At 43.1% G+C, this 25,146-nt stretch overlaps 1 protein-coding gene across 2 annotated transcripts in view; it reads right to left on the reverse strand.

Moving 5' to 3' along the window:
- Nucleotides 1-9,795: 9,795 nt before the first annotated feature.
- Nucleotides 9,796-25,146, reverse strand: part of AKAIN1 (A-kinase anchor inhibitor 1) — a 77,960-nt gene continuing 62,609 nt past the window's right edge. The window contains exons 1-2 of one of the 2 annotated variants that reach the window (XM_029226171.1): nucleotides 15,900-16,002; nucleotides 9,796-12,262 (exon numbers count right to left, since the gene is read on the reverse strand). In XM_029226171.1, the coding sequence (XP_029082004.1) occupies nucleotides 12,066-12,262; nucleotides 15,900-16,002 (300 nt within the window). In that variant the 3' untranslated portion in view covers nucleotides 9,796-12,065. Of the gene's footprint in view, nucleotides 12,263-15,899; nucleotides 16,003-25,146 lie in introns of those variants that run through there. The other variant, XR_003794120.1, reaches the window with a different exon arrangement.

The raw sequence follows: 25,146 nt of genomic DNA on the forward strand, positions 1-25,146 counted from the left end.
AAATCAACTATACTTCAATAAAATATTTTAAAATAATTTAATTTAAAACAACGACTTTTCTTTCCTTTTCTTCCATTTCTCTAGTTCGAAAAGATTTCCATTGACATATCCTTTCCTCCAAGGGCCTGTTCCTGCTCTCCTTTGCCATTTTATATCTAAATAAACCTGTTAGTTTCTACTTTATATGATATGCATTTGAATAACGTCTTCCCTCCCTTTCCTTTCCTAGACCTTAAAACCATCTTGCAAAGTAGGATTCTCACAAGTACCCAACATCATAGCTTTTCAACAGCATCTGTGTGACGCTTTGAACTTTTCTAAACATTAACATGATTTCTTAAACTAACCCTCTAAGGTAATGTAATAGCGTACTTTTCCCTCTAGAGGGAGTGCAAGGAACTTTCTTTCACTCCACCTCTAAAGAAGTGTTTTTTTGTGTGGGTCAAGGACAAAAGGGAATCCTCATAGGTATATAACTAGATCATTAACCACAGAACATAACTCTTATAAGACTAAGTGTAGCCTTTATGGGTAGTATAAGTAGAACTGAACTGGATAAAAAAAATTATGTTTTCTTGGAACTTTTTTCTGCATGGGACCAATCTAATGGTTCTCATCCTGTCATGCATATGGTATGAAAGACTTTGCCAAGGATTACCCCTATCTTTGGAAGCCCAGAAGGAATAAAGGTGGGTTTAAAAAAAAAAAGACTCAAAGCAGGTATACAGCCGGATACTTAGGCCTTCCACTAGTCCAGGTAAAAAGGTTTATCCTGCTTGTTTCACCAGGTTAAGAAACCATGTAGTGGTCTTAGCTCTGATGTCTTGCAAGGATTAAGGATGCATTTGCCTCAGGAGTTCTTCATTCATTTAGCTCTTGGGACCCTCACAAGACTGAATGTAATGACACCAGCATTTGGATACCATTCACCTACCAACTAATAGTAAAAAGTAGAACTGTGTAGACATATAGAACAGACTTGTGGTTGCCAAGGGGGATAGGAATGGGGGAGGGAATAATTGGGAGTTTGGGATTAGCAGATGCAAACTATTATATAGGATGGATAAACAACAAGGTCCTACTGTATAGCACAAAGAACTATATACAATATCCCGTGATAAACCGTAATGGAAAAGAATATGAAAAAGAATATATATACATATAACTGAGTCACTTTGCTGTACAGCAGAAATTAACCCAACATTGTAAATCAACTATACTCAATTAAAAAAAAAAAAAGTAGAACCATGTAATGATCCTTTGTCTCTGAAATAATGAAAACAAGCACCAGAAAGATAAACTCATTTGCTTCAGGTCACAAATCTAATTAGTTTTGAAAAAATATCAGCATCAGAGTGGTTTGTAATAGTTTAATAGTTATATTATTTCAGCAGGAACTCCAATTTTCAATAAACTTTTAATGTAATAAAGTAAAAATAAGTTACTGGAGACAAATTAGGATATGAAGCTACTCCAAAAGGAAAATTATTTTAGTAAAGATGATGGAAGGTATTTCTGTTGTGTTGCCTTTGTTTTGTTTTTTCTAAGACAGTAGCAAGACTCTGAGTTCATAACTCACTTTGAATGAAAGAATTCTCTTTGGAAGCTTGGATGCCAAGGTTTCCAAGAAATTGAGAGGTCATGTATCTGAAGAAGACTGCTTTTTTTTTTTTTTTTTTTTTTTTAAAGGGATGACATTTATTCCTTTTCCAAATGTTGCAGTAAAACCAGGTGGAAGAGAATGGTTCTAGCAGTTAGAAAAAAAAAATTACAAATCTGGGGTTTGGCCATTAAAAGTTATTTACAACAATGGGAGGGGGAAAAAAAAAAAGACAACAAGAAGCTGTTTCACATTACATACCTCCCCCCCACCCCAAAGCTTAATACTTGCTTACCAAGTCAAAAAAGAGAAACAGTTGATTCACAAGCTGGAGGTTTGAACTTGAGTAAGACATTTATAAAAACCTAGACAGGGGCAGTGTCCTCCCCAGCCCAGGTGCCACTAGGCACAGCACAAGAGACTACAAACTCAACAGGGGAAGGCTGGACACTCAGGGTTTGGGAGTGTAGGCACCTCCACATCTGGCTCAGGGATTTGGGGAGTAAACAAAACCTACCTGGAAAAGAACTGGGGAAGACAACCAGCAATTGACAAGAAGACTACTTCTAATTGTCCTAATGCCACAGAGCTCTAGTCTCTGGAAAAGAGTAAAAGTCTAACAAATTACTTTTAATGCAAGTTATTTGTTTACTACTTATGTGAGTTATTATAAAATAGGCCTACTTTTCAGTTAGAACCAAGACCAAAAATATTTACTTAATTTTATCCTAAATGTGCATGTTCAGACTTAGGACATAAGTACACCGTAATACAGACACACACATGCAATACACACGTGTGTGCCCATGGGGATGTGCCCATATGTGCACATTTCTACACAGAGCATAAATCTTACTCCTTTCCTGATTCACTTTAACCTTCTTTTCCTCTTTTCCCTTCATTCACCTCTTCTTCTTTCAAAGATGGATTCAGAATTGTCAAGGCACGGTAATGATGCAGAAGCTTGCTGGTGGGAAAGATGATTGTGGAGGAATACAGAGGGGTTTGCATAAAGTTGGTCAAAAAAGACAAGAGATGAAAAGGGTTGTTATCTAATAGCACTGGATTCCTTTATTACCCACCGTGACATAATTTTAAGTGACCCTATCAAAATTTCCTCTCTGCAAAACACTGTCTATCAAAAAGCACATCAGTAGAGTATGTAGTTACTCAAGGTTGACTCCAAGTTGTAATTCTAAAACAAATGAAAGTGAAAATCGGGGTTTTGTTCTTATATTTGATCCCATTATTAAAAATGTGATCTGTAACTGGTACGATATCACTAGTACCATGTCTAGATTAACAATTCACAGAATCAGAGGATTTCTGCTTTGGGGAAGGATAGCAACTAGAAAAAAGAGTGGTTCAATTACCAAGAGCATACTTGAAATAAAGCAGAGTGGCGGGATGCAGTGGGACCTCGGTAAACTGAGTTTCAAATCAGGGCAAGTCTTTCCAGGGTGAGATGTTTTCTTAAAAGGAGGAGGGGAGTGGGGTCTTGGCTGATTCTGGGGTGAGGACTGAAGAAAATGAAATCAGCAAGGATTCTGGCAGTGCAATGGACTGAATGGAAACATGAGATATCCAAAATTAGGCCAGATGTCCCCCAAAGGACTCATGCCGAATTCTGGCAGAAAAGGCAGGAGGCTGGGGAACCAAGGGCTCTGAAAGGCAGAGTGAAATTCCCCATAATCTCATGATGCTTACGAAACAAAGTCCCTTGAGAAGGATGAGGTCTGCCTCAAACATATGAAGCAACTGGAACTCTCATATATTCCTAGCAGCAGGATAAATTAATGCTACCATGTTGGAAACCTCTTTGATGGAATCTAGTAAACACATATATACTATGACCCAGCAATTCTACTCCTGGGTGTCTACCCAAAGGAGATGGCATATACCTACCCAAAGATATGTAGAAGAGTATTTATAGAAGCTTTATTTGTAATAGCCAAAGTTGGAGGGAAACCCTAGTAGAGTTGATAAATAAGTAGTGGTATATTTATATAATAGAATACACAGCAAATTGAAAAAAAAATTACCACTATTTGCACCAACATGAGTGAATCTCAGACAAAATGTTGAGGGAAAAAGGCCAAAAAAAAAAGTTTATACTACATGATTCCATCTATATGAAGTTCAAAAATGAGCAAAACTAATTTTTAATTATATAGGTCAAATAGTGATTAGCTCTGTGGAGGTATCAACCAGCCAAGGGAATAAGGAAATGTGCTTATGTGCTGGAAACATTCTGTGTCAATCTGGTGGCACTTACTGGACTATATACACACATAAGAATTCATCAAGAGGGACTTCCCTGGTGGTGCAGTGGTTAAGAATCCGCCTGTCAATGCAGGTGACATGGGTTCGAGCCCTGGTCTGGGAAGATCCCACATGCCGCAGAGCAACTAAGCCTGTACGCCACAACTACTGAGCCTGCACGCTAGAGTCTGCAAGCCACAACTACTGAAGCCTGTGTGCCTGGATGGAGCCTGTGCCTCACAACAAGAGAAGGCACTGCAGTGAGAAGCCCGCGCACCACAAGGAAAAGTAGTCCCTGCTCGCCGCCCACGTGCAGCAACGAAGACCCAACGCAGCCAAAAATTAATTAATTCAAATTAAAAAAGAATTCATCGAGCTATACACTTACATGAAACCTCAATAAAAACATACCAAGGGGCTTCCCTGGTGGTGCAGTGGTTGAGGGTCCGCTTGCCGTTGCAGGGGACACGGGTTCGTGCCCCGGTCCTGGAGGATCCCACATGCCGCGGAGTGGCTGGGCCCGTGAGCCATGGCCGCTGAGCCTGCGCGTCCGGAGCCTGTGCTCCGCAACGGGAGAGGCCACGGCAGTGAGAGGCCCGCGTACCGCAAAAAAAAAAAAATCCTACATAGAACCATTTAATTTTAGAACTAGAAGGAAGCTTAGTGATCATCTTAGCCAACTTTTATTTTACAGATAAGGAAACCAAGTCTCAGAAAAATTAAGAAGCTTGTTAATATCATGCAGGTAATTTATTCATTTGTTCAACAAGTAATTACTGGAAGTTTATTCTTTGCTGACACTATATTAAGATACAGGTTATCAAGATGGACACACTACCTGCTTTCATGAAGCCTACAGTTTAGCTGTACAAACAGAAATTAAACAACCTAAAAAATAAATACGTAATTACAGATTGTGATAAAAGTTGTGAAGGACCAACACAGGGTGTTTTTAGTGATCGCACCTGGAGCACAAGCCCAACTCACCTGGCTGACAGAATAGTGCTCTCTTGATTCCAAAAACCACTGCCTTTTCCCATAAACTTTGAACTTTTAAAACACTAGGAGCAAATTCTAAGTCTACATAAATTTATTTCTCCAGATTTCAAAGGGCAACCTTTAATTATAAAGCATGGAAAAAACAATAAATAAACGTAAAGGAGTGACTCTCTCAAGACTTGCCAAAAAAGACTCGATTCCAGCAGGAAGAGCACTGCTAAAATTATTGGACTTGAAATTTGCTTCCTGTTTGTTAAATCTCCGTACTTTAGATTCACGAGGCGAATGACCTGGCAATTGTCTCTCAACCACTTTCGCCTCCCGTGCCTGTTTATTTGACATTTATGTGGATCCAACTGTTATAAATTAGCCAGAAATTTGGAAAACAGAACCGAGATAAATCAATCTCAAGACAACCAAAATCTCTGTAATAAAATTAAAATACACAACACATCTGATTTCTTAACCAACTCACGGTCTGTTACTTTGGAGATTTGTTTCGAATGACGCCAGCTTCTGCTTGAGATCTATCTGGGGCAGATGATCTTCCCAGAAAGGCTGCCCTGATTTGCCTGCAATAAAACACAAGTCATTAGTAACCTCAATTTTCTTTGATAGGAAACACCCATAATACCAGTGTCCTGAGTTTGGGTCCCCCCACCTCAAGAAAAGTACACTCTGAGATGAAGATTTGAGTGAAAGTAGTTCATTTCGGAGCTCACCCTAGGAAGCATCCGTGGGGAGATGGTGGAGAGAGACAGGAGGGAAGGGCTGTTCACACCTGGGACACATCAGACTTGCAATGCTAGGAGCCTCGGGATTGGTCCGCCTAAGGGCGAGGAGGCTGGGGTACTTATGGACCATCCATCAGCATTTGAGGGCTGCACCTGGGGACTTAGCTCCCTGGTGCTTCAAGCTATCCCTTGTGTGAGCTGAGCACACAGGCAGAAAGTGACAGCTTTTGTACGGAGACACCATCTGTGCAGAGGAAAATGGCAAATACTGAGGGACTATAAAAGGCCACCAACGGTGTTGGCCACACATATTAGTGGAGTGTTGGTGCAAACGCGTGCAAAGGGATCGATTCTTACACACAAATGTCAGGCATGTACAGAAAGCGCTGGTTTAACAGTTAAGTAGAAACCAGCTAAGAGAGGATCTAAGGCACGAGAGCAACTTGCTTTAAAATCTGAAAAGCAGTATGTGCCAACAGGCACAGGAAAAGATGCTCAACATCACTAATCATTAGAGAAATGCAGATCCAAACTACAATGAGGTACCATCTCGCACCAGTCAGAATGGCCACCATCAAAAAGTCTACAAATTAATGCTGGAGAGGGTGTGGAGAAAAGGGAACCCTCCTACACTGTTGGTGGGAATGTAAATTGGTGTAGCCACTATAGAGAACAGTATGAAGATTCCTTAAAAAACTAAAAATTGAACTACACTATGACCCAGTAATCCCACTCCTGGGCATATATCTGGAGAAAACTATAATTTGAAAAGATACTTGCACCCCCATGTTCATTGCAGCACTGTTTACAATAGCCAAGACATGGAAGCAGCCTAAATGTCCATGGACAGATGAATGGATAAAGAAGATTGGTATATTTATACAATGGAATATTAGCCATAATAAACAATGAAGTGCCATTTGCAGCAACATGGATGAACCTAGAGATTATCATACTAAGTGAAGTAAGCCAGACAGAAGAAGATATCATATGATATCACTTGTATGTGGAATGTAAAAAAAAAAAAAAGATACAAATGAACTTATTTACAAAACAGAAATAGACCCACAGACAGAATAGAAACTATGGTTCCTAAAGGGGAAAGGGGTGGGGGGATAAATTAGAAGTTTGGGATTAACATCTACACACTACTATATATAAAATAGATAATCAACAAGGACCTACTGTATAGCACAGGGAACTCAATATTTTGTAATAACCTATAAGGGAAAAGAATCTGAAAAAGAATATATACATATATATATGCATAAATGAATCACTGTGCTGTACACCTGAAACTAACACAACATTGTAAATCAACTATACTTCAATTTAAGAAAAGAAAAACAATTAAAAAAATAGAAAAGTAAAAAAATAAAAGCAGTATGTAAATAAAGTTATTCTTTTCTTCTTTTATTACTTAGACCATGGACCATCTGTGGCCTAGGCATAATCAACAGAATTACTTTTCCCAAGGGAAGGTCAGCCTGGGTCTTCACAGCTGCAAGTCTTGTGATCAGTTTCAACGGCAGAATGAGCGAATAGTTGTCACGTGTGGTAACAAGGGAATTTATATATATAACAATTCATTTTTAATGTAATGAAAGAAAAAGAAACTAAATGGAAACTAAAGGAATTCCTACACCTTAAATAAATCTTTATCATAAGATATTATTTTCTAATACATTCCTCAAGGGTTAAGGAGAGAAATTATGAAATCAATTAAGACATTGGAATCCTTGGGGTTTTTTAAACTAGATCATTCAACTTAAGATCAGATAAATTCTCTTCCTCTAACAGATGAAGTCATTAGCACGGTATTTCCCTTGCCCCATCTCCTGATTTTTGTAAGTTACATTTCTATACTGTCAAGATAGAACAATACACTTTTCTTTAGCCCAATGTTTGCAATTATATCAGGTTCATTTAAGTGAAAGCACTGCTCCTTACCAGTCCTTCTACTGCAGTTTCCCTACACGTAGATTTTTTTTTTTTGCGGTACGCGGGCCTCTCACCGTTGTGGCCTCTCCCGTTGCGGAGCACAGGCTCCGGACGCACAGGCTCAGCGGCCATGGCTCACGGGCCCAGCCGCTCCGCGGCATGTTGGATCTTCCCGGACCGGGGCACGAACCCGCGTCCCCTGCATCAGCAGGCAGGCTCTCAACCCCTGCACCACCAGGAAAGCCCCTCACCTAGATTCTTTATTTCGATTTATCTTTTTAGTTGGCTGAAGTTCCCGGCCAAGCAGTTTTTCAAAGAAGGGCCCTTGAGTACGATTTTTTTTTTTTATGCTTGCCTTTGTTCTTGAGTGACATCTTGGCTGGGAATAATACCCTTCCTTCACACTGTCCTTCCTTCAGAGCTACTCTGTAGCCTTTCTCCCTTATGTTAGGTTGTCACACGCTGCTATGAAGTAGTCTGATGCCAGCCTGAAGTTTTACCTTTGTAAAGGACTAGGTCTCAGCCCAGAATTTTCAAGAATTTTTCTTTTATTCTTCGAAATATTGCTGTGGAGCATCTGTATCCATTTTCCTAGAATATGAGGGGATTTCTTATTTTTTGTTTTTAAGTTAATTTTTATTGGAGTATAGTTGCTTTACAATATTGTGTTAGTTTCTGCTGTACAGCAAAGTGAATCAATTATACATATACACATATCCCCTCTTTTTTTGGATTTCCTTCCCATTTAGGTCACCACAGAGCACTGAGTTCCCTAAGCTATACAGTAAGTTCTCATTAGTTATCTATGTTATACATAGTATCAATAGTTTATATATGTCAATCCCAATCTCCCAATTCATTCCACCCCCCCCCCCAATGAGGGGATTTTTTAACATGTATTTTCTTTCTTTTTTCATTTCTGTAAGACCAGGTCGTCACTTCTTTCTGAAAGGAGTCCTTTTTCCTGTTTCGCCTATTTCTTCCCAATGGTCATTTCCCCTACACTGCAGCCAGAAGACAAACAGTAATGTCACCTCCTCATTCACCTTTCTCCACATCTGGGTCAGGATTCTGCAACTGCTGAGGCCTAAGGGGAAGAGAAGCAACTTCACATGCTCTGTTGTGATTTTCTATTTTGTTACTTCTGGAGTCTCTCGTTTCTTTTCTTTGCTGCCACTTTTCAAGGGTGATGGCATTGAGCTTTTGCTCCTGATAATGATTTTTGCTGGCCCTTTACTATGTGTTACATTTCTGATTCTGTAAGGCAGTCTGTTCCATCTTAACATAGATATCCCTGGAATTGATATTCTTAAGCTCCCTACCTAATGCATATGCCCACAAAGATCAGTGATGCTGATGTGTGTATTCTTACACCCAATAGTACTCACTTTTCATACTTACCCTCTCTGAGATTCAGTGTGACTTCCTCTGCAAAAGGAGAATAAAATCTTCCCAGCTACACCTTAATTATGAAGTTGTGACAATGAGATACGTGAGTTAGTGTGTAGTCATATATTTCAGAAAACTTTCTCACACCCAAGAGAGCTGATATTATTATGGTATTTTCTACTTTCTCTTTACATAAACTGACAAATTACTCAAACTGGAGTATTTCGTTTCTTTACCAGTTTGGGTACTAGAGTTGCTGAACAAGTTACCAGATTTTTCAGAGATTTAATTCTCTACTGTATTTTACTTAGAAGAGTTGCTACTGTGGATAAATGTAAAATTCCCTCCTTTCTGTAGTTTTTTTATAGAGACCTTAAACCTTGAATATAGCCTGAACGGCATAAGTTCAGTGATTATCTTTAAATGTTCATTCATTTATTTGTAACCTGAAACCACACCATAAAGGAAGACTGAGCAGCTGAAAGAGAAACAAGGATGAAGCGGTGAGTTCTTCTTACAACACTCTTCACGCTGGGTAGGTGACTACAGAAAAACAAAGCAGCAGAAAAGAATTGTCTCCAGTTCCACCCCAGGGACAGGCAAAGCCCAAGACAAACAGCTGAACACGCAGAGCTGGGAAGCCCACGTGCATTTACTATCTATTAAGCCAGGAAGGTAAAGGGCATGAAATACATGTTCCCACTCATTCCTAAAACCAAAAGCTCTGTGCTGGTTCATGTAATAACCAAGGGGCAGCCCACCTTGATCCTACGCCGAATGAAGTTCTGTCGGCCCCTTCAAAACCCCATAACTTTATACCAAGGCAGATGTAAGGAGGAGTTTAACGGATGCATTTATTTTTATGGCTGAGTTTTCTTAGGATTCTGCCGATGCGGCACCTACCTGTCGAGTGCAGGGATTGACTTTCTTTTCTCCTTCCAAGAACTTATCAGTATCTCTGTTTCTTGCTGGAGACTTTCCATCTCACAAAGATCATGAAAGACACTCGGCTTTCCCCCATCTACTTACCTTTACTTCCTGAGATCAAAAGGCCACTTCCCAGCACGCATCCTTTTCTGCTCAAGCCTCAGGAACCCCCATCCCACAGCTGTCCTCAGACAGTGACAGTGAAGGCCTATTAAGAAGTGCTTTCAGGGTCACGAGATCTAGAGGTTTAGAACAGCCTTGGGATGCCTCGTAGCCCCACGTGAAAGGACCAAAGAGTAGGGCGAAGAAAACTTGGCTATAAATGACAACGTATTTCAAAGCTGGATATATTTTATTTATAAATAACATTTAGATAGAGAGGTTAATCAGATATTCTCCAAGATCCCCAACATACTAGCACAGACACACCAGAGAGGAAAGAGAACGTGTTTATGTGTTTCTGACATACGGCAGCAAAAGCCAAGGCTGGTTATATCCAGACAGCTCAGTAAACAGAGTGCCAGATCACTTGCAAATTACAAGCATTGGGTTTATTTTGTTATTTGTGGGTACTCCTGAATAATTTCCCTTAATATCTTCATCCCTATTATCTAGGCTGTACAATTATATCACATCCATTATATGACTTCAGGTCAACTTAAACTCATCCTTCAATTGTCATGAGTACTACTTAAAGAAAATTATGAACAAACCATATTTAAATGTTAACCCCTCTGCTCCCTCCCACAGACATTCTCCCTGTGAATTTATTCCATCTGTACACGGTGTGAGACAGTCTAACAGAACTGGTAAGAGATTGTTTTCATTTATTTCTCAATAGTATTCATTCTGGAAAGTGTAACATATTGGAATTCTAGAAGTATGTCTTAATATCAGTCACACTTCATATGTTGATACTTTGCTTTTTAAAAAACTATCAAACGTAAACATTGATACTCTGAAGCCCAAAAATTTCTAACAAAGGTCAAATTCTTCATCTGTTCCCAGTAGCATCAACTTAGTAACTGTTGGGAAACCCAGGAAATGGGACTCTAAGGACACAGAAAGCTGTGCGGTACCCACATGAGAGTGGAGCGGAAGTCATTCTGTTGCAACAGAGATGGCTTTATTCATTCACACACATATGCTCCCATGACTGCTTTCACAGCATGGTCGCTTTGTTGATCCCACTGTATTTTCATGTTTCAGTTGAGGAAATGATTTTCCCATTTTATGTGTCATTCATTCATGATATGTATGATTTTCATAATCTCAAAAAAAAATCTAATTTGTGGATGGGAAAAGAAAAGTTCCTATTAGCAAGGTACTAGTGCAAGTGCCTACCTAGTCTGATGGCAACACAGCATTTATAAGTCCCCAGAGCTCCTTCCAAGGACCCTGCACCCCATAAGCTGACCCTAGGATATCTCCAAGATGGAATCTACAACTCCAGTTTCTCTTCAAGGGGCTGCCGACATCGGCGACTCATGCATTTAGATTCACCTGTCTTATTTTCATCTTGAAATGGAAAAAGAAATCCATAGTATTTCCCAAGGATTTCTGCACAGAGAGGAAACATTAACTATCAAACAACTGACAGAACTGAGACTGAGTTCTGGAAAAGCTGGGTTCCTCCTTTTTAAAAAAACAATATATATAAATACATGCTTTGGTAAGATCCTGAGGGACTTAGAATTTGCCTTTGCTTAATATGATCTTGGACCTGAACCCACTTTAGTAAAGCCTAACATTCCATATCTGAGGAGGACTGTAACACCACTCCTTTACCTTTCCAGCACATCTTGTTTAAATATTATAAAGATCACAGTACAGCTCTCGGTGTTTCAGCAGAAAGAACTGCTGGTTAAGGTCACAGACAGAATGCATACAAGGCCAAAGTAAATAAACATAGGGAATCATTTAAAAAAAAAAAAACGAACTTTAGAAATGAATTGTGCTGCAGAACTACTTTTGCCATGACAGTGTCATGTTTGGCCCGACTACGTTTCAGAGGCACTGCATTAATATAAACAGAATCATCTAATGCACTTTTGCAGAACAGTGCTTCTCGGCCAAGGCCTAGTGTGAATTCATCCTACTGCTAGGTGTCGCTGACACTTTGGTCTGCTTTACTGGCAACATTTTTGGCAACGCATCCTATGCTAAAAAAAAGGCTGGAAACCAAGCGTGTGACAAGAGCCCCATCCACCGTGTTACTTCTTTTCATGCTTCTTGGTTAATTCCCCCGCGCCCGGCCGGAAGCTGCCCCGGGGGGTGTCGCCAGCCCCGGCTTCCCCCTGCCGAATCTCCCGGGAGACCTGCTGCACAGCCCGCAGGATGGCATTCTGCACAATCTGTTTGCTGGCGATCTGCAGCTTCGCCTCTTCAGGCTCACTTCCAGGTTTCTCACCTAGCCGAGAATACAAAAGGGAGGTGAAAAGAACAAGATTAATTCATTAATCTTAATTAATTAATTAATTTTGGGAACTGTGACAGGCAAAGGCAGGTAGGAAAGGAGAGACTCTAACAAAGGTAATATCTCTAGAGGGACCCACATTAGCTGCGGGGGGGCCCTACACAGCACACACCACTCTTGTCTCCACGTCTCCCTTTCCAACACAACCTCCATGTGTCTGCCCCAGTGATGCGCCCAATTTCTATTCTCATCATCCCAGCATCCTCTGCTGCTAGCGGTGGTCATGAGACATAGTCCTGGCCAATGAGGACCCTGGGGAAGTTTCTGGAAGGGGGACGGACTCATGCCCCCTTTGGCACCTTCCCTTTCTTCCTCTGCAGGATGCAGACATTACACCTTTAGGTGCTGTAGCCGTGTTACAATAAGCATGAGAAGAAAGCCAACATTCTCGGCATGGCTGGGGAGAAAAAAAAAAAGAACCCATTTGGAAAGCATCATTCAGCATCTGTACCAATCCTGGACCACATACTTCTGGACTTCTTTGTATCCAAGATAAATACACTTCTTTTTGTTTCATCTGCCACTAGTCAGGTTTTATGGTACTTGCAGGCAAACATATGCTTAATGGATACAACTTCACTTGGGGCTGGAGAAGAACAGATTATTATTGAATTCATATTAAGCTCCATGCTGCTCCTGGAATAGCACCCCAAGGAATGAAACCATTCATTCCTCAGAATCCATCCCCCATGATTTAGAAGAACAGGGGTTGGCACACTTTTTCTAATGAGGACCAGACAGGAAATATTTTAGATTTGTGGGCTCTACAATCTCTGTAACAAATACTCAGCTCTGCTGTGGTAACCTGAAATGAGCTATTAAAAATAAGAAATAAGAATAAATTTAAAAACCAGGCTGCAGGCCAGATTTGGCCCATGGACCATAGTTCGCCACCCCGATCTAGAATGGTGGGAATTTTCTAATTAGAAGGCAGGCAGTCTACCTAACATTGACCCTTCTCCTTCTTCCTTAAAAACAAGACAAAACCCTGATTTTACTTGGGCAGCTCTGTAACTAGGTAGAGCTAGGTTCTGACCAGTGAGGTGGAGGTTCATTTAGTGAAAATTCTGGAAAAGGTCTTTAAGAGGGAAAAGGAAGGTAAAGGCCCTTTGCCCCCTCCCCATCCTACTGCCTGCAACTCTGAAACAATGGTTGTCTCTACCAGGGCTCTTGGTAACCAGGAGGGAACCTTTAGAATGGAAACCATTTTCAGGGATTTGGGAGGAAAAAGTTAGAAGGAGCTTGAGCATCCAGTGACCACGAAGCCACCATACCAGTCCTCAGCTGCCCACCTCCAGACCTTTCTCATGTTAGAAAAAAAAATAATACATCTTATCTGAAGCACTATTATTTTGAACTTTCTTTAATCATGCAGCAAACTTCACACGAACTCATACGTGGCAGAATGATCATGAATCTAACATCTGGCTGAAGTGTCATTATGAAAATTTTAAATTCCACCTGCTTATATTTAGAATAAGTAGAATGGGCATCGTTCCTTATTCAAAATCATCTCTTCCAGTGTTACCTCTATTCAAATATTCTGCCATAAAAATGTATTTTAAATGGGGGTTGGTTTTCACCAGGACTGATCGATTAACAACAGAATTTATACACCCGTGAGAAAAACATCACACAAGAGAATACTGCATCATTCTGGAAGACCAGACATATCTTTTCTCTTTAGACGTGTAACCGTCATTTACTCAGCATGTGTCACTAGCACTATCCCCTGAGGGATTTACAGTCTAATGAATGAGGCAAAATGAATGTATTCAAAACTAAAGGATGGTCCTCGCTCCCACCCCCACCTCCCAAAAACAGCAGAATAAAGTGAGCAATCTACACCAAACCAAGCAGAGAAGCAGTAGAGCCCAGAGTCGCGATGTGTAACATACTGAAACTTTAAATTGGCAGAGAAGAATACTTCGAATATTCTCTTAGAAAAAAGAGTGAACAGTAATATCAAGAGACGCGAGGGCACAGCAATTAAGGATACGTGTTTCGAAGCACTTCAGAGCCGGGTCCAAGTTCCTTCTACCACTTACAGCCGTGTGATCTTGGGCAAGTCACCTCGCCTTCCTAAGTCTGTTTGCACATCTGTAAAATGGGCAAGTAGTATCTATTTAGGGGTGGTTGCTAGAAGATCAAGTGACATAACACCTATTCATCACTCAGTGAGGTTCCTGAGCACTTAGTGTCCACCACTGTGTACTGGCTGGGGTACAGACTGGGCAGTTGTAACGGAGAAACTCAAACATAGAAGAGCTGACACGGGAAGACACGTTGCCTGCTCTCACCTGTAACAGCCCAGAGGTTCTCCTGCGAGTAGGTGGTCCTGCTCCAACAGGTTCTCTCAAGAGTCCACTCCCTTCCCTCTCATTACTCTGCCCTCAACTGCAGGGGTGGAGCTTATTAACCAAGGTCCCATCTGGCTGGAAGGACGCCAAAGAGAAAAGGGAGGGCAGGTCAGTTCCTTTTGAGGAATTGCCACAGACCCTGTGAATATCACTCTGCTCACATTTTATGGTGGGAAACTGAATCATATGGGCACACCTACCACACAGGCGACTATGAAATACAGTCTTCAACCGGGTAGCCATATGTCCAGCTACAACTCACGGAGGTTCTATCGCTAAAACAAAGAAGCAATTACTTCCACGCAAGGGCAAGGCTAAATTGAAAAGAGGGAGGATATACACTTGCACTCCCTGATCCTCAGGGAGCTCTGGCTACGACCAACAAAGAGCATAAGTGTGTGGACAAACAAAAACAGTTCAAACGGTCCACGTTTGCTCCTGGAAAGAGTATCTTAGCCAAACCAGATCTGTGTTAACTCTAAAAAGTCCCTAGTGTGAAGCTACTTTTCAATCTTTGGGTGGAGGAAGGAAGAATCTAAGGATAAGAGTAAGCTGATTTCTTAGAGAGAAAGAGAAAGAGAAGAAAATCTACTCTAAATTTAGCTGTGACTTAATATCTGAGCTAAATCGTCTTCCCCTCGTCCATCCATTATGAAGATAGGGACTTCCCTGGCGGTCCAGTGGTTCAGACTTTGCCTTCCAGTGCAGGGAGTGCAGGTTCCATCCCTGGTCGGGGAGCTAAGATCCCACATGTCTCACGGCCAAAAAGCCAAAACATAAAATAAAAAACAGAAGCAATATTGTAACAAATTCAGTAAAGACTTTAAAAATGGTCTACATCCATTATGAAGATAAACTGACTAAAAAGTCAAAGGCAGGGCTTCCCTGGTGGCGCAGTGGTTGAGAGTCCGCCTGCCGATGCAGGGGTCACGGGTTTGTGCCCTGGTCCGGGAAGATCCCACATGCCACGGAGTGGCTGGGCCCGTGAGCCATGGCCACTGAGCCTGCGCATCCGGAGCCTGTGCTCTGCAACGGGAGAGGCCACAGCAGTGAGAGGCCCGCGTACCAAAAAAAAAAAAAAAAGAGAGATAAATGCTGGCAAGGATGTGGAGAAAAGGGCGCCCTGGTGCATTGTTGGTGGGATTATATATTAGTGCAGCCACTATGGAAAACAGTATGGAGGTTCCTCCAAAAATAAAAAATGGGACTACCATATGATCCAGCAATTCTCCTTCTGGGTACATATCCAAAGGAAATGAAATCAGTATATTGAAGAGATGTCTGCACCTCCATGTTCATTGCAGCATCATTCATGACAGCCAAGACATGGAAACAACCTAAGGGTGCATCAACAGATAATGGATAAAGAGGTTGTGAGATACAAACACACACACACACACACACACACACACACACAGACACACACACACACACAACGGAATACTATTCAGCCATTAAAAAGGAAGGAAATCCTGCTGTTGTGACATGGCTAGACCTTGAGAACATTATGCTAAGTGAGATAAGTCAGGCAGAGAAAGAAAAATACCATATGATCTCACTTATATGTGGACTAAAAGAAACCAAAAACCAAAAAACTCAAACTCATAGAAGAAGAGATCAGACTTGTGATTACCAGAGGTGGGAGACGGGGGGTGAAGGAATTGGATGAAGGTGGCCAAAAGGTACAAACTTCCAGTTATAAGATAAATGAGTACTGAGGATTTAACTCAATGTACAATGACTATAGTTGTCATTTGAAAGTTTCAGATATAAATTTGAAAGTTGCTAAGAGAATATATCATAAAATTCTCATCACAAGAAAAAAATTTTTTCTTTTTTTGTCGTTGTATCTATGCGAGATGATTGATGTTAACTAAACTTATTGTAGGAACCATTTCACAATATGCATAAGTCATTATGCTGTCCACCTTAAATTTTTATGATGATGTATGTCGATTATATCTCAATAAAACTGAAAGAAAAAAGTTACATAAACCTCAGATACATGTTGTGTGTTAGATTCCTTGGCATGCAAGGAAAGATACTCTCTTCTGTTTCCTTAAGTTTTTTTGGGGGGGGTGGGGGGGGTAGGGGGTGTTACTGTGGGGATACACGTGTCATAGCCAGATGTCATGGAAATGGTCGGCTGAGTCTTACATTTCAGTTCAGAAATTGTAATAACCCAATATAGCTCCAGTGATTGGATTGTCTAGATTATTCTCTGCTGTTAGAGAGTTTCAACTCTCCATCGGCTGCTTCCAACTAACAATGCTCCCTTTCTTCCAGCCTGACTCCCTGACTTCGTGGCCTTTACTTACTCGTGACCTGTAGTGCTTCGTGATTTGGCACACTGCCTTATCTCTGAGAACCTTTCACCTAAGATTCTACTTGCAACTGCCTGATTCCGGCCATTTCTTCAGTCGAAATTCCTGTGCAAGAACACGAACGACTCAACCCCGTCATTCCTGAGATACAGGACTTCCAGGCCAGGCCATCGATTGAATGCCTGGGGCTCATTCTGACCCAATCAGGTTGGATCAAGAGGTGGAACACAGGAAGGAACCACCCAGGCCCCCCGGGGGGCAGAGCACGGGGTGCCGGTGAGGGTGGAGGAAGCAGGCGTGCATCCAGTGTAACAGCTCGCCGGTGCTCCTCTGGCATTCACGAAGAAGGACAGGGTCTCTGAGAACATCCCGGTGGACACTCTGAATATAAGTCAGTGTGAAGAAGTGCATTACGTGGGGCGGAAGGCAGAGCCAGCCACAGAAACCCTCAGAGTCTTGCCATTTAATTACATGCATTAAATTTACTTGAAATTAATGAATCACCTACATGTTGTAGGTGGCCAATTGCCTAGTGTTAAATGATGTAAACGTCCTCTAGCCTAATTAATGTTTACCAAATCCTTTTGGTATTTCACAAAAGATGATGCATCAATTTAATTAGCTTTAAACTCAAAATGCCCAATATAAATACGCTGAAATCAAGAATGTGATGTAACCTAATTCGTCTTCAGCATCTTTCCACCCTGAATCATAACCCACTCCCCCCCACCCCCACCCCCACACACTCAGACATCCCTGTGGTCGTGCTTCCCTGAGCCCCCCGGCTCACCCCGCCCTCAGATCCTGCTGTTCACCTGCCCCAGCCCCAGAAGGCAACTGAGGACCTCCACTGCAATGTGGTTAATAACTGGTCTTAATTCCTTATTTATATCCATTAAAACCATGCCTCTAAGGGCCATAGGAAGGTCCTCCTGATAAAAATATACACTGTTTGGGCTTCCCTGGTGGTGCAGTGGTTGAGAGTCCACCTGCCGATGCAGGGGACACGGGTTCGTGCCCCGGTCCAGGAGGATCCCACATGCCGTGGAGTGGCTGGGTCCGTGAGCCATGGCCGCTGAGCCTGCGCGTCCGGAGCCTGTGCTCCCCAAGGGGAAAGGCCACAACAGTGAGAGGCCCGCGTAACACACACACACACTATACATATATACACACACACACACACACACACACACACACACACACACACACACACACACACACACACTGTTTTTTCCCCTAAGAACCTAAGTGTCATTTACCTCTACGACATTAACCCTATTATATTCCAGTTTGGTGGATTTGAGAAAAGGTCAGTGTTCCCATTTTTGAGGCAGAATCCAATTAGTGCTTCTCCCTTGGTTGTACAGAGGAGGGGGGCAGAGGCTGTATCAGAAGCGGCATCTCTAGCTGTTGCCTCTCCCCATTAAATATGCAAGTTACAGACGTCCCTATCAGGACAGGATGGGGCTCGACCACCACAGCCTGCCCCCTCCCTCCAATGCAGCGCTGCTGATGGTGACCAGGGAGCATACTTTTTATCTTCCCCTCTGACTGCTTGAGACTATAAAGACAGGATTATCATTCATCAATGACTAGCACATGAAGCACAGAGAACAAGAACTAATTCTGGTGCCTTTATTAATGGAATGATAGTCTATTTTCCAGCTCTGTAACTACAGGAATTTTCCATGATGGACCAGATGTTAGCTCTCACTCATCTAGGCCAAATGCCAACGAAGCCCTCCTGGCTGCCCTGCTTTGTCACTGAGCAAGGTGAAGTGACATGAATTCCCAGGGGTTTCCAAAAGGTAGACTTGAGATATGGAAAGCAAGACAGGTATGGCAGGTTGGGGACACTTCTAAATCATATTTGATTACCACTACCACCCCTATCAAACCAAGTTACAGGGCCTGAAGAATCACCCTGACTCTGCCTGCAATGGCCAGGCCTCTCAATTCAGAGTGTGGCAAGCTACTCTTAGAAACTACACAGAATTCGTTATTAAAATGTCCTACAGAACAAGGTAAGATGAATCAGAAAGATATTTATAGAGCATCTGCATGCAGGGTGCTGTGAAGAGTAACATAGGCCACGAGGCCAAAGTGTTTCATTCACGCATGCATTCATTCATAGAAGAATTACCGAGCAGTTGCTATGTGACAAATACTAGGCTAGATATCAGAGATGAAAAAGGATGAGTCCTGGATCCCGCCTTATTGGAGTTTAGAATCTAGTGGAAGAGTCAGGCGTTGATCAAATCATCCATCAGGTTTATAATTTTGAGCTGCGATGCACGCCATGAAGGGGGAGCATATTACAAGGGGAGCTGATGTAGTCTGGGGGCCAGGGAAGGATGCCCAGATGGAGGACTTGAAGGGTTCACAAGGCATCAGCCCATACAAGGAAGGCTGTGGGAACAAGAAGCGAAGAACTGCGCAGAGGCAGAAAGATCAAACCCAAATGGAAAGTCCCCAGAGTGTGTGGGGCAGAGCCCTGTGGGGACCTGAAGGCTGGGTACCATGGGGGGAGGGGGAAACGGGAGATGCTGTGGAAAGTGGTCCAGCCCAGATGGTGGAGGTCCTGGGAGGCTGGGAGGCGGCGGGTCTTTTCCTGAGAGTAACACTGCATCATCACCAAATCGCGGCTGGGCAAGTGTGAGGGGAGTTACGTAATCCAGGTGGGAACCTGCGGCTTTGGAGCAGGCCTTGAAAGACAGCTGGAATTCGGAAAGAGAAAAAAAGGGAAATTCTTTCCCTGACCCTGGCGGGCAGGACAGACGTGTGACTCACGGACTTACCGTGTCCTAGAAAGCTTTGCCCTTGTAGAGCTATCTCTTTATTTTAGAACATAATTAAACTTATACTATATGACTGGCCTCCCATGTGTTATTTTTAGGAGAGCCATAAGGAATCATGCCCATAAAACTTGAAGAGGAAAAGACAGTTTTAATCTAGAAATCAAATTTGAGTATTTTGGCCAAAAAGAGCAAAGGTAATTTTGAAAAAAGAATAACACAGGGAGGACCTGTTTCAACAGCTCTCAATACTAGTCATAAAGCTATAGTAATTAAGAAAGTGGGATATTGATATAGCAGTAGAAAAACTGACCAGTAGAATAGAATAAGGAGTCTAGAAACAGCCCTACACATTTGGAGTCACCTGATTTATGAAAAAAAACAACACAGTAGTGGAGTAGGGAAAGCATGGCATTTTCAAGCAATGGGGTCGGGCCCAGTAGTTATTCATATGGAAAAATAAAGAATTTTGACTACCTCCCATTATGCCTAAAAATCAGTTCCAGGTGGATTTCATATCTGTATTTGAAAAGCAAAACAAGCTGGAGCACAGAGGATTTTTAGGGCAGTGGAAATATTCTGTGTGACACTATAATGGTGGATACACGTCATCATACATTTGTCCAAACCCATGGAATGTATTAATATAAAACCAAGAGTGAAGCCTAATGTAAACTACAGACTCTGGGTGATGACGTGTCCATGTAGGGTCACTGACTGTAACAAATGCACCATCCTGGTGGGGATGTTGATTAGGGGGGTGGCTGTGCATGTGTGGGGCAGGGGGTATTTGGGAAATCTCTCTACCTTCCCCTTAATTGTGCTCTGAACTTAAAACTGCTCTTAAGGAAAACAGTGTTTAAAAGACTATCAAGCTTTCAGAAGAAAATATAAAAGAATATTTTTATGACCTGGGAGTTGGCAAATATTTCTTAAACAGGACACAAAAAGTAACAACCATAAAGGAAAAAAATTCATAAGTCAGGCTACCTTAAACTAAGCAGTTTTTGTCATGGAAACACACACACACACACACAAACACACACAAGAGAAAAAAGCTTTTCACTTGAGGAAGCTGAGGCAGGAAAAATGTCTGTAAAAATGCCATCTTGGAAATGCTTTAGGTATTTAATTTTCTGAACACTTGGATAGCAAATAACTCCATCAAGACTGGGTTATGAGTTCCAAGAGACGCGAAAGGCGGTTTTGACCTCCACGTGCATTTCTGCAAAATTCAGCTTCAAGTTTCCCTCCTTTCACCACAAAGACGAAGGAACCCCAACTCCTCTGGTTCCTAGTTTTTTGTGGTCAGTAGCAGCTCTAGAATTTCTATGCAGGACGGATTCGGGAATGGCCATGCAGAGGAAAGGGGAAACCAAGAATCTGTCCTCAAACTATGGTGTGCATGACACTTTCCATGAGAATGAAAACAAGCCCATTATCCACATCAAACAACAGGGGGCGGGAGGGGGAGATGGGCCCCCGACCACCCTGTGACATCCACTGCCCCTCTTCTCAGCTTTTCTAATCAGCTCACTTCTCCCGGGTGGCCATGTCACCCACTGCCTGTCCTCCCCTCCCAGGGCCACCAAACAAGCCCAGCTGGCCGAAACTGTGGCCTCCCGCAGTCCCCCATGCCAGGGATGTGCCAGGAAGGGACAGCAGGTGGGGTCACAGCCCAGATGGCCACTCTGGAAATATGGGAGCCCGGTATTAAGGGGACAGAAAAGGTAAGCACCATGTGAGCGCATGTTAAAAAAGGCGACATACTAGACCCGAAAAGAAAGCAGAACCAATCTGGGGACGCTGGGGATCGCGGACGCCCCTCCCACCCTCGCAGCCAGGTCCCTGCCCCAGGCCTTCCCTCCACCCCCGAGGCTCGGCTTCCCCCACCGCCCGGTTCTGCAGCCTCTGCTTCCCCCTAGTGGCCACTTCTGGGGTTGCTGCAGACCCGGGATGGATGGGGTGTGCGTGTGTGTGAATACTTTGAGTGTATGAGTGTGTGAGTGTGTAAATGTGTGTGTGAGACTGTCGGCAGGGGAAATCTTTGATTCATGAGACAAGGCTGTGGTTTTATTTAATCAAACACAGTAAGAATAACCAGCACATCCATGGTACTTTCTGACCACAGAAACTCTCACAAGGCCATTTAATTTGTCCTCCCAAGAGTTCTGGAGCAGCTGGAAATACAGTCCAGAGGTTTCCTGTCCTCATTCAGATGAAAATTACTTGACCGAATTACCAGATCTCTTAAATATTTAACAGAAGATTCTGAGTTCCTAGGCAAAACTAGCCACATGCTCTCCCTTCCTACTCAAAATGAAAAGGGAGGAAGAAGAGGAGAAAGAGAGGGAGGAAGGAAGGAACTGATACCAGCTCTCTGAGTGCCTTCGGAGGAATCCTTAATAAGCAAAAACAAGAGGCTTCCCTGGTGGCGCAGTGGTTGAGAGTCCGCCTGCCGATGCAGGGGACACGGTCCCAGTGCAGGCGGCGTAGGTTCGACCTCTGGTATCCTGCATGCCACATGGTGCGGCCTTATAAAAAAAAAAAGAAAGAAGAATCCCTCTCGTACTGTCCTCCCTAAAAATAAACAGCGTAATCCTCACAATCACTGTTTTTCTGCTAAAGAAGGAATCAAATTCCCAGCTGTGACAAGTCTTCAGTGCAAGATTACATTTTAATATCTTGTCTAAAGAATCTCTCAATAGTCATTCTTCATCCCTGGAGGATAGGAGTATATTGCAGGACTCTCAGGAGGATAACCAGAGGAACACTATCCTCTCATGTAAAGTAAAAGCATTCCTACTCTCCTTGAAGGAGCAGCTCCCAACCTTTTGAAGATGATTCCTTTGTCACGTCAAAGTATTTCACATAGCCCCTCATGACCCAATGACAAAAAGAGGCTATGAATTCAGAAATTCTTTTAGATGAATTAAAATGTTATTAATCTCCACAGCCTCCATATACGTTTGAAAACTTGCAGGAGTTCTGTGAGACCGTGTCGTCCAGCCACAGGAAGTGTGTGCTGCAGGTGCAGCATCCCTGTCCCTTGAAACAGCTCATGGCCCCCAGGGTCCCTCTTGCTCCCACATCACCCTAGAGATGCTAGAAGCAGTGAGAGGCAGACAGATGCTATAAACGAATTCCTGATGGAGGGACGTGAGCAGAAGCCGGGGCGTGCTGTGGAACTAGCCTTCCAACAGCCATCCTCAAGTCTACCTGCTCCTAAATAGTCACTCACGAAACACTGACTACATGTCTAAATGTGCCAGGTTCGCACAAGACAGGCCAAGTTTTCACCTTTCGGAAGGATGTGATGTCTTCAAGCTTTCTCACAGTTTTTAAGGATCATAAAATATTTTAAGACTTAAAAAGATGAACAGGGATAAATAATCAAGTCTCTCAGTTCTTTAAGCAGAGAAATGGAGACCCAGATACTGTGTGAAGCCACTCACTGGGGTCCCACTCTGTACGTCCCTGAGCTGGGATTAGAACTGCCTGCCAGGAGTCCTTTCCATGACACCTCCCTGCTGTCACCTGGTCTCCAGAAGGCAAGGAGTTGGCAGCTCGGAATGCAGCCCAAAGATGAACTCGTCCTCTGCACAGCATGGAAACCACATAAACACATGCCAGGGCTTGTTTCCTAATTTTTTCTTTTTCCCCACATCAAGTCATTGTCCTGTTATTACACCTTTTATTTATCCTTCCACTTGCTCCTCTGACAGCAGCCAGAGGAACCTTTTTAAATGGAAACCCAATATGTCACTCCACGGCTCAAAACCTCCCCTGGTCTCCCACTGCAGCTGGAGTGAAAGCTCACCTCTCACCGTGGCTTTCAGGGCCCTGCTGACCAGGCACCTGTCTCTCATCTGACCCCAAGCCCTCCCTCCTTCTCTCACTTGGTTTTGTGTTCAGTTCACCACTAGAAGACCCAGTGTTGAATGCCCCTTAGCACTCACTGTGTGTCTTAGTCTGTTCAGGCTACTATAACATAAATACCACAGATCGAGGGGCTTAAACATCAAACATTCATTTTTCACAGTTCTGGAGGCTGGAAGTCTAAAATCAAGGTGCCCACAGGTTCGGTTTCTGGTGAGGGCCTGAGTCTTGGTTCACAGATGTCTTTTCACTGTGTCCTCACATGGTGGAGGGGTGGAGAGATCTCTCTGGGGCCTCTTTGATAAGGGCACTAATCATATTGATGAGGGTTCCACCCTCATGACCTAATCACCTCTCTAAATCCCCACCTCCTAATACTACCACCTTGGGGGTTAAGATTTCAACATATGAATTTGGGGAAGGACCCAAACACTGAGCCCAGAGCACTGTGAGACCCTGAGCAAGCCAATTTCATCCCCTATAAAGTGGGCACAATAACAGCACCTCCCTCATAAGACTGTTATGAAGATTAAATATGTGAATATTTGTGTGCTTAGAACTGTGACTTAAAGCAAGGAGTACCAAAGTCAGGGGTCCCCAACCCCTGGGCCGCGGACCAGTATCGGTCAGCAGCCTGTTAGGAACCAGGCCGCATGGCAGGAGGTGAGCAGCAGGTCCCCATCACTCCCATCACTGCCTGCACCATTCCCACCTCCTACCCCCGTCCAAGGAAAAACTGTCTTCCATGAAACCGGTCCCTGGTGCCAAAAAGGTTGGGGAACCTGACCAAGGTGACTGTTAAATAAATTAAAATACAAAAAGCAAAAGAGTTTGGGTCTACATGGATTTCAAGCCGTCCACCTTTGTCTAAAATTCAAAACCTTTAACATGGGGCACTTGACCCTTGGTAGCAATGCCGTATTCAGTTTTCTGAACTTAATCCTGAGAAGAAGTCTTCCTTATACTGCAGCTCTTTGAAAGTCTCTCATCAAGGGGGAATAAACAGCTGTCAGGAATGAACCTACCACCCATCTGCTCGCAGCAGCCTGGCCTGTGCTAATGGTCCGTCCTTCCTCACGAGACCATCAGCCCCCGAGGGCACAACCCCATCTTTCCTGCTCACCCCTCTGACCCCAGGATCTAGCACAGCCCTGGTTCACAGCAGACACTCAGGATTTGTTGGGTGAAGGACTGCTGTACTGGGTGCTCAGTTTCTGTTCTCCAATCTGTTCTGTCTTCTCCTCTCTCTCTGCTCCCATTGATTCCCGGCTCTTGGCCGCCTTTGCTACGTTTTGCTGCTTCACTGCAATGAGTCCAGCTCAGGAGGAAACAGCTGAGGAGACGTCCTTTTGGCACCAGCCCGGGCCTCCGTGCAGAAGGCACCCTGGCGTAAGAATATCAGAAAGGCTGCTCCAGTTTCTAGGCCACATCTAACCAGGCCAATGACGACTTTTGAAATT

This window comes from Monodon monoceros, unplaced genomic scaffold, assembly GCF_005190385.1.
Source record: "Monodon monoceros isolate NGI ecotype Baffin Bay Population unplaced genomic scaffold, NGI_Narwhal_1 Super_Scaffold_1, whole genome shotgun sequence".
In the NCBI taxonomy this organism is placed as follows: Eukaryota; Metazoa; Chordata; class Mammalia; order Artiodactyla; family Monodontidae; genus Monodon; species Monodon monoceros.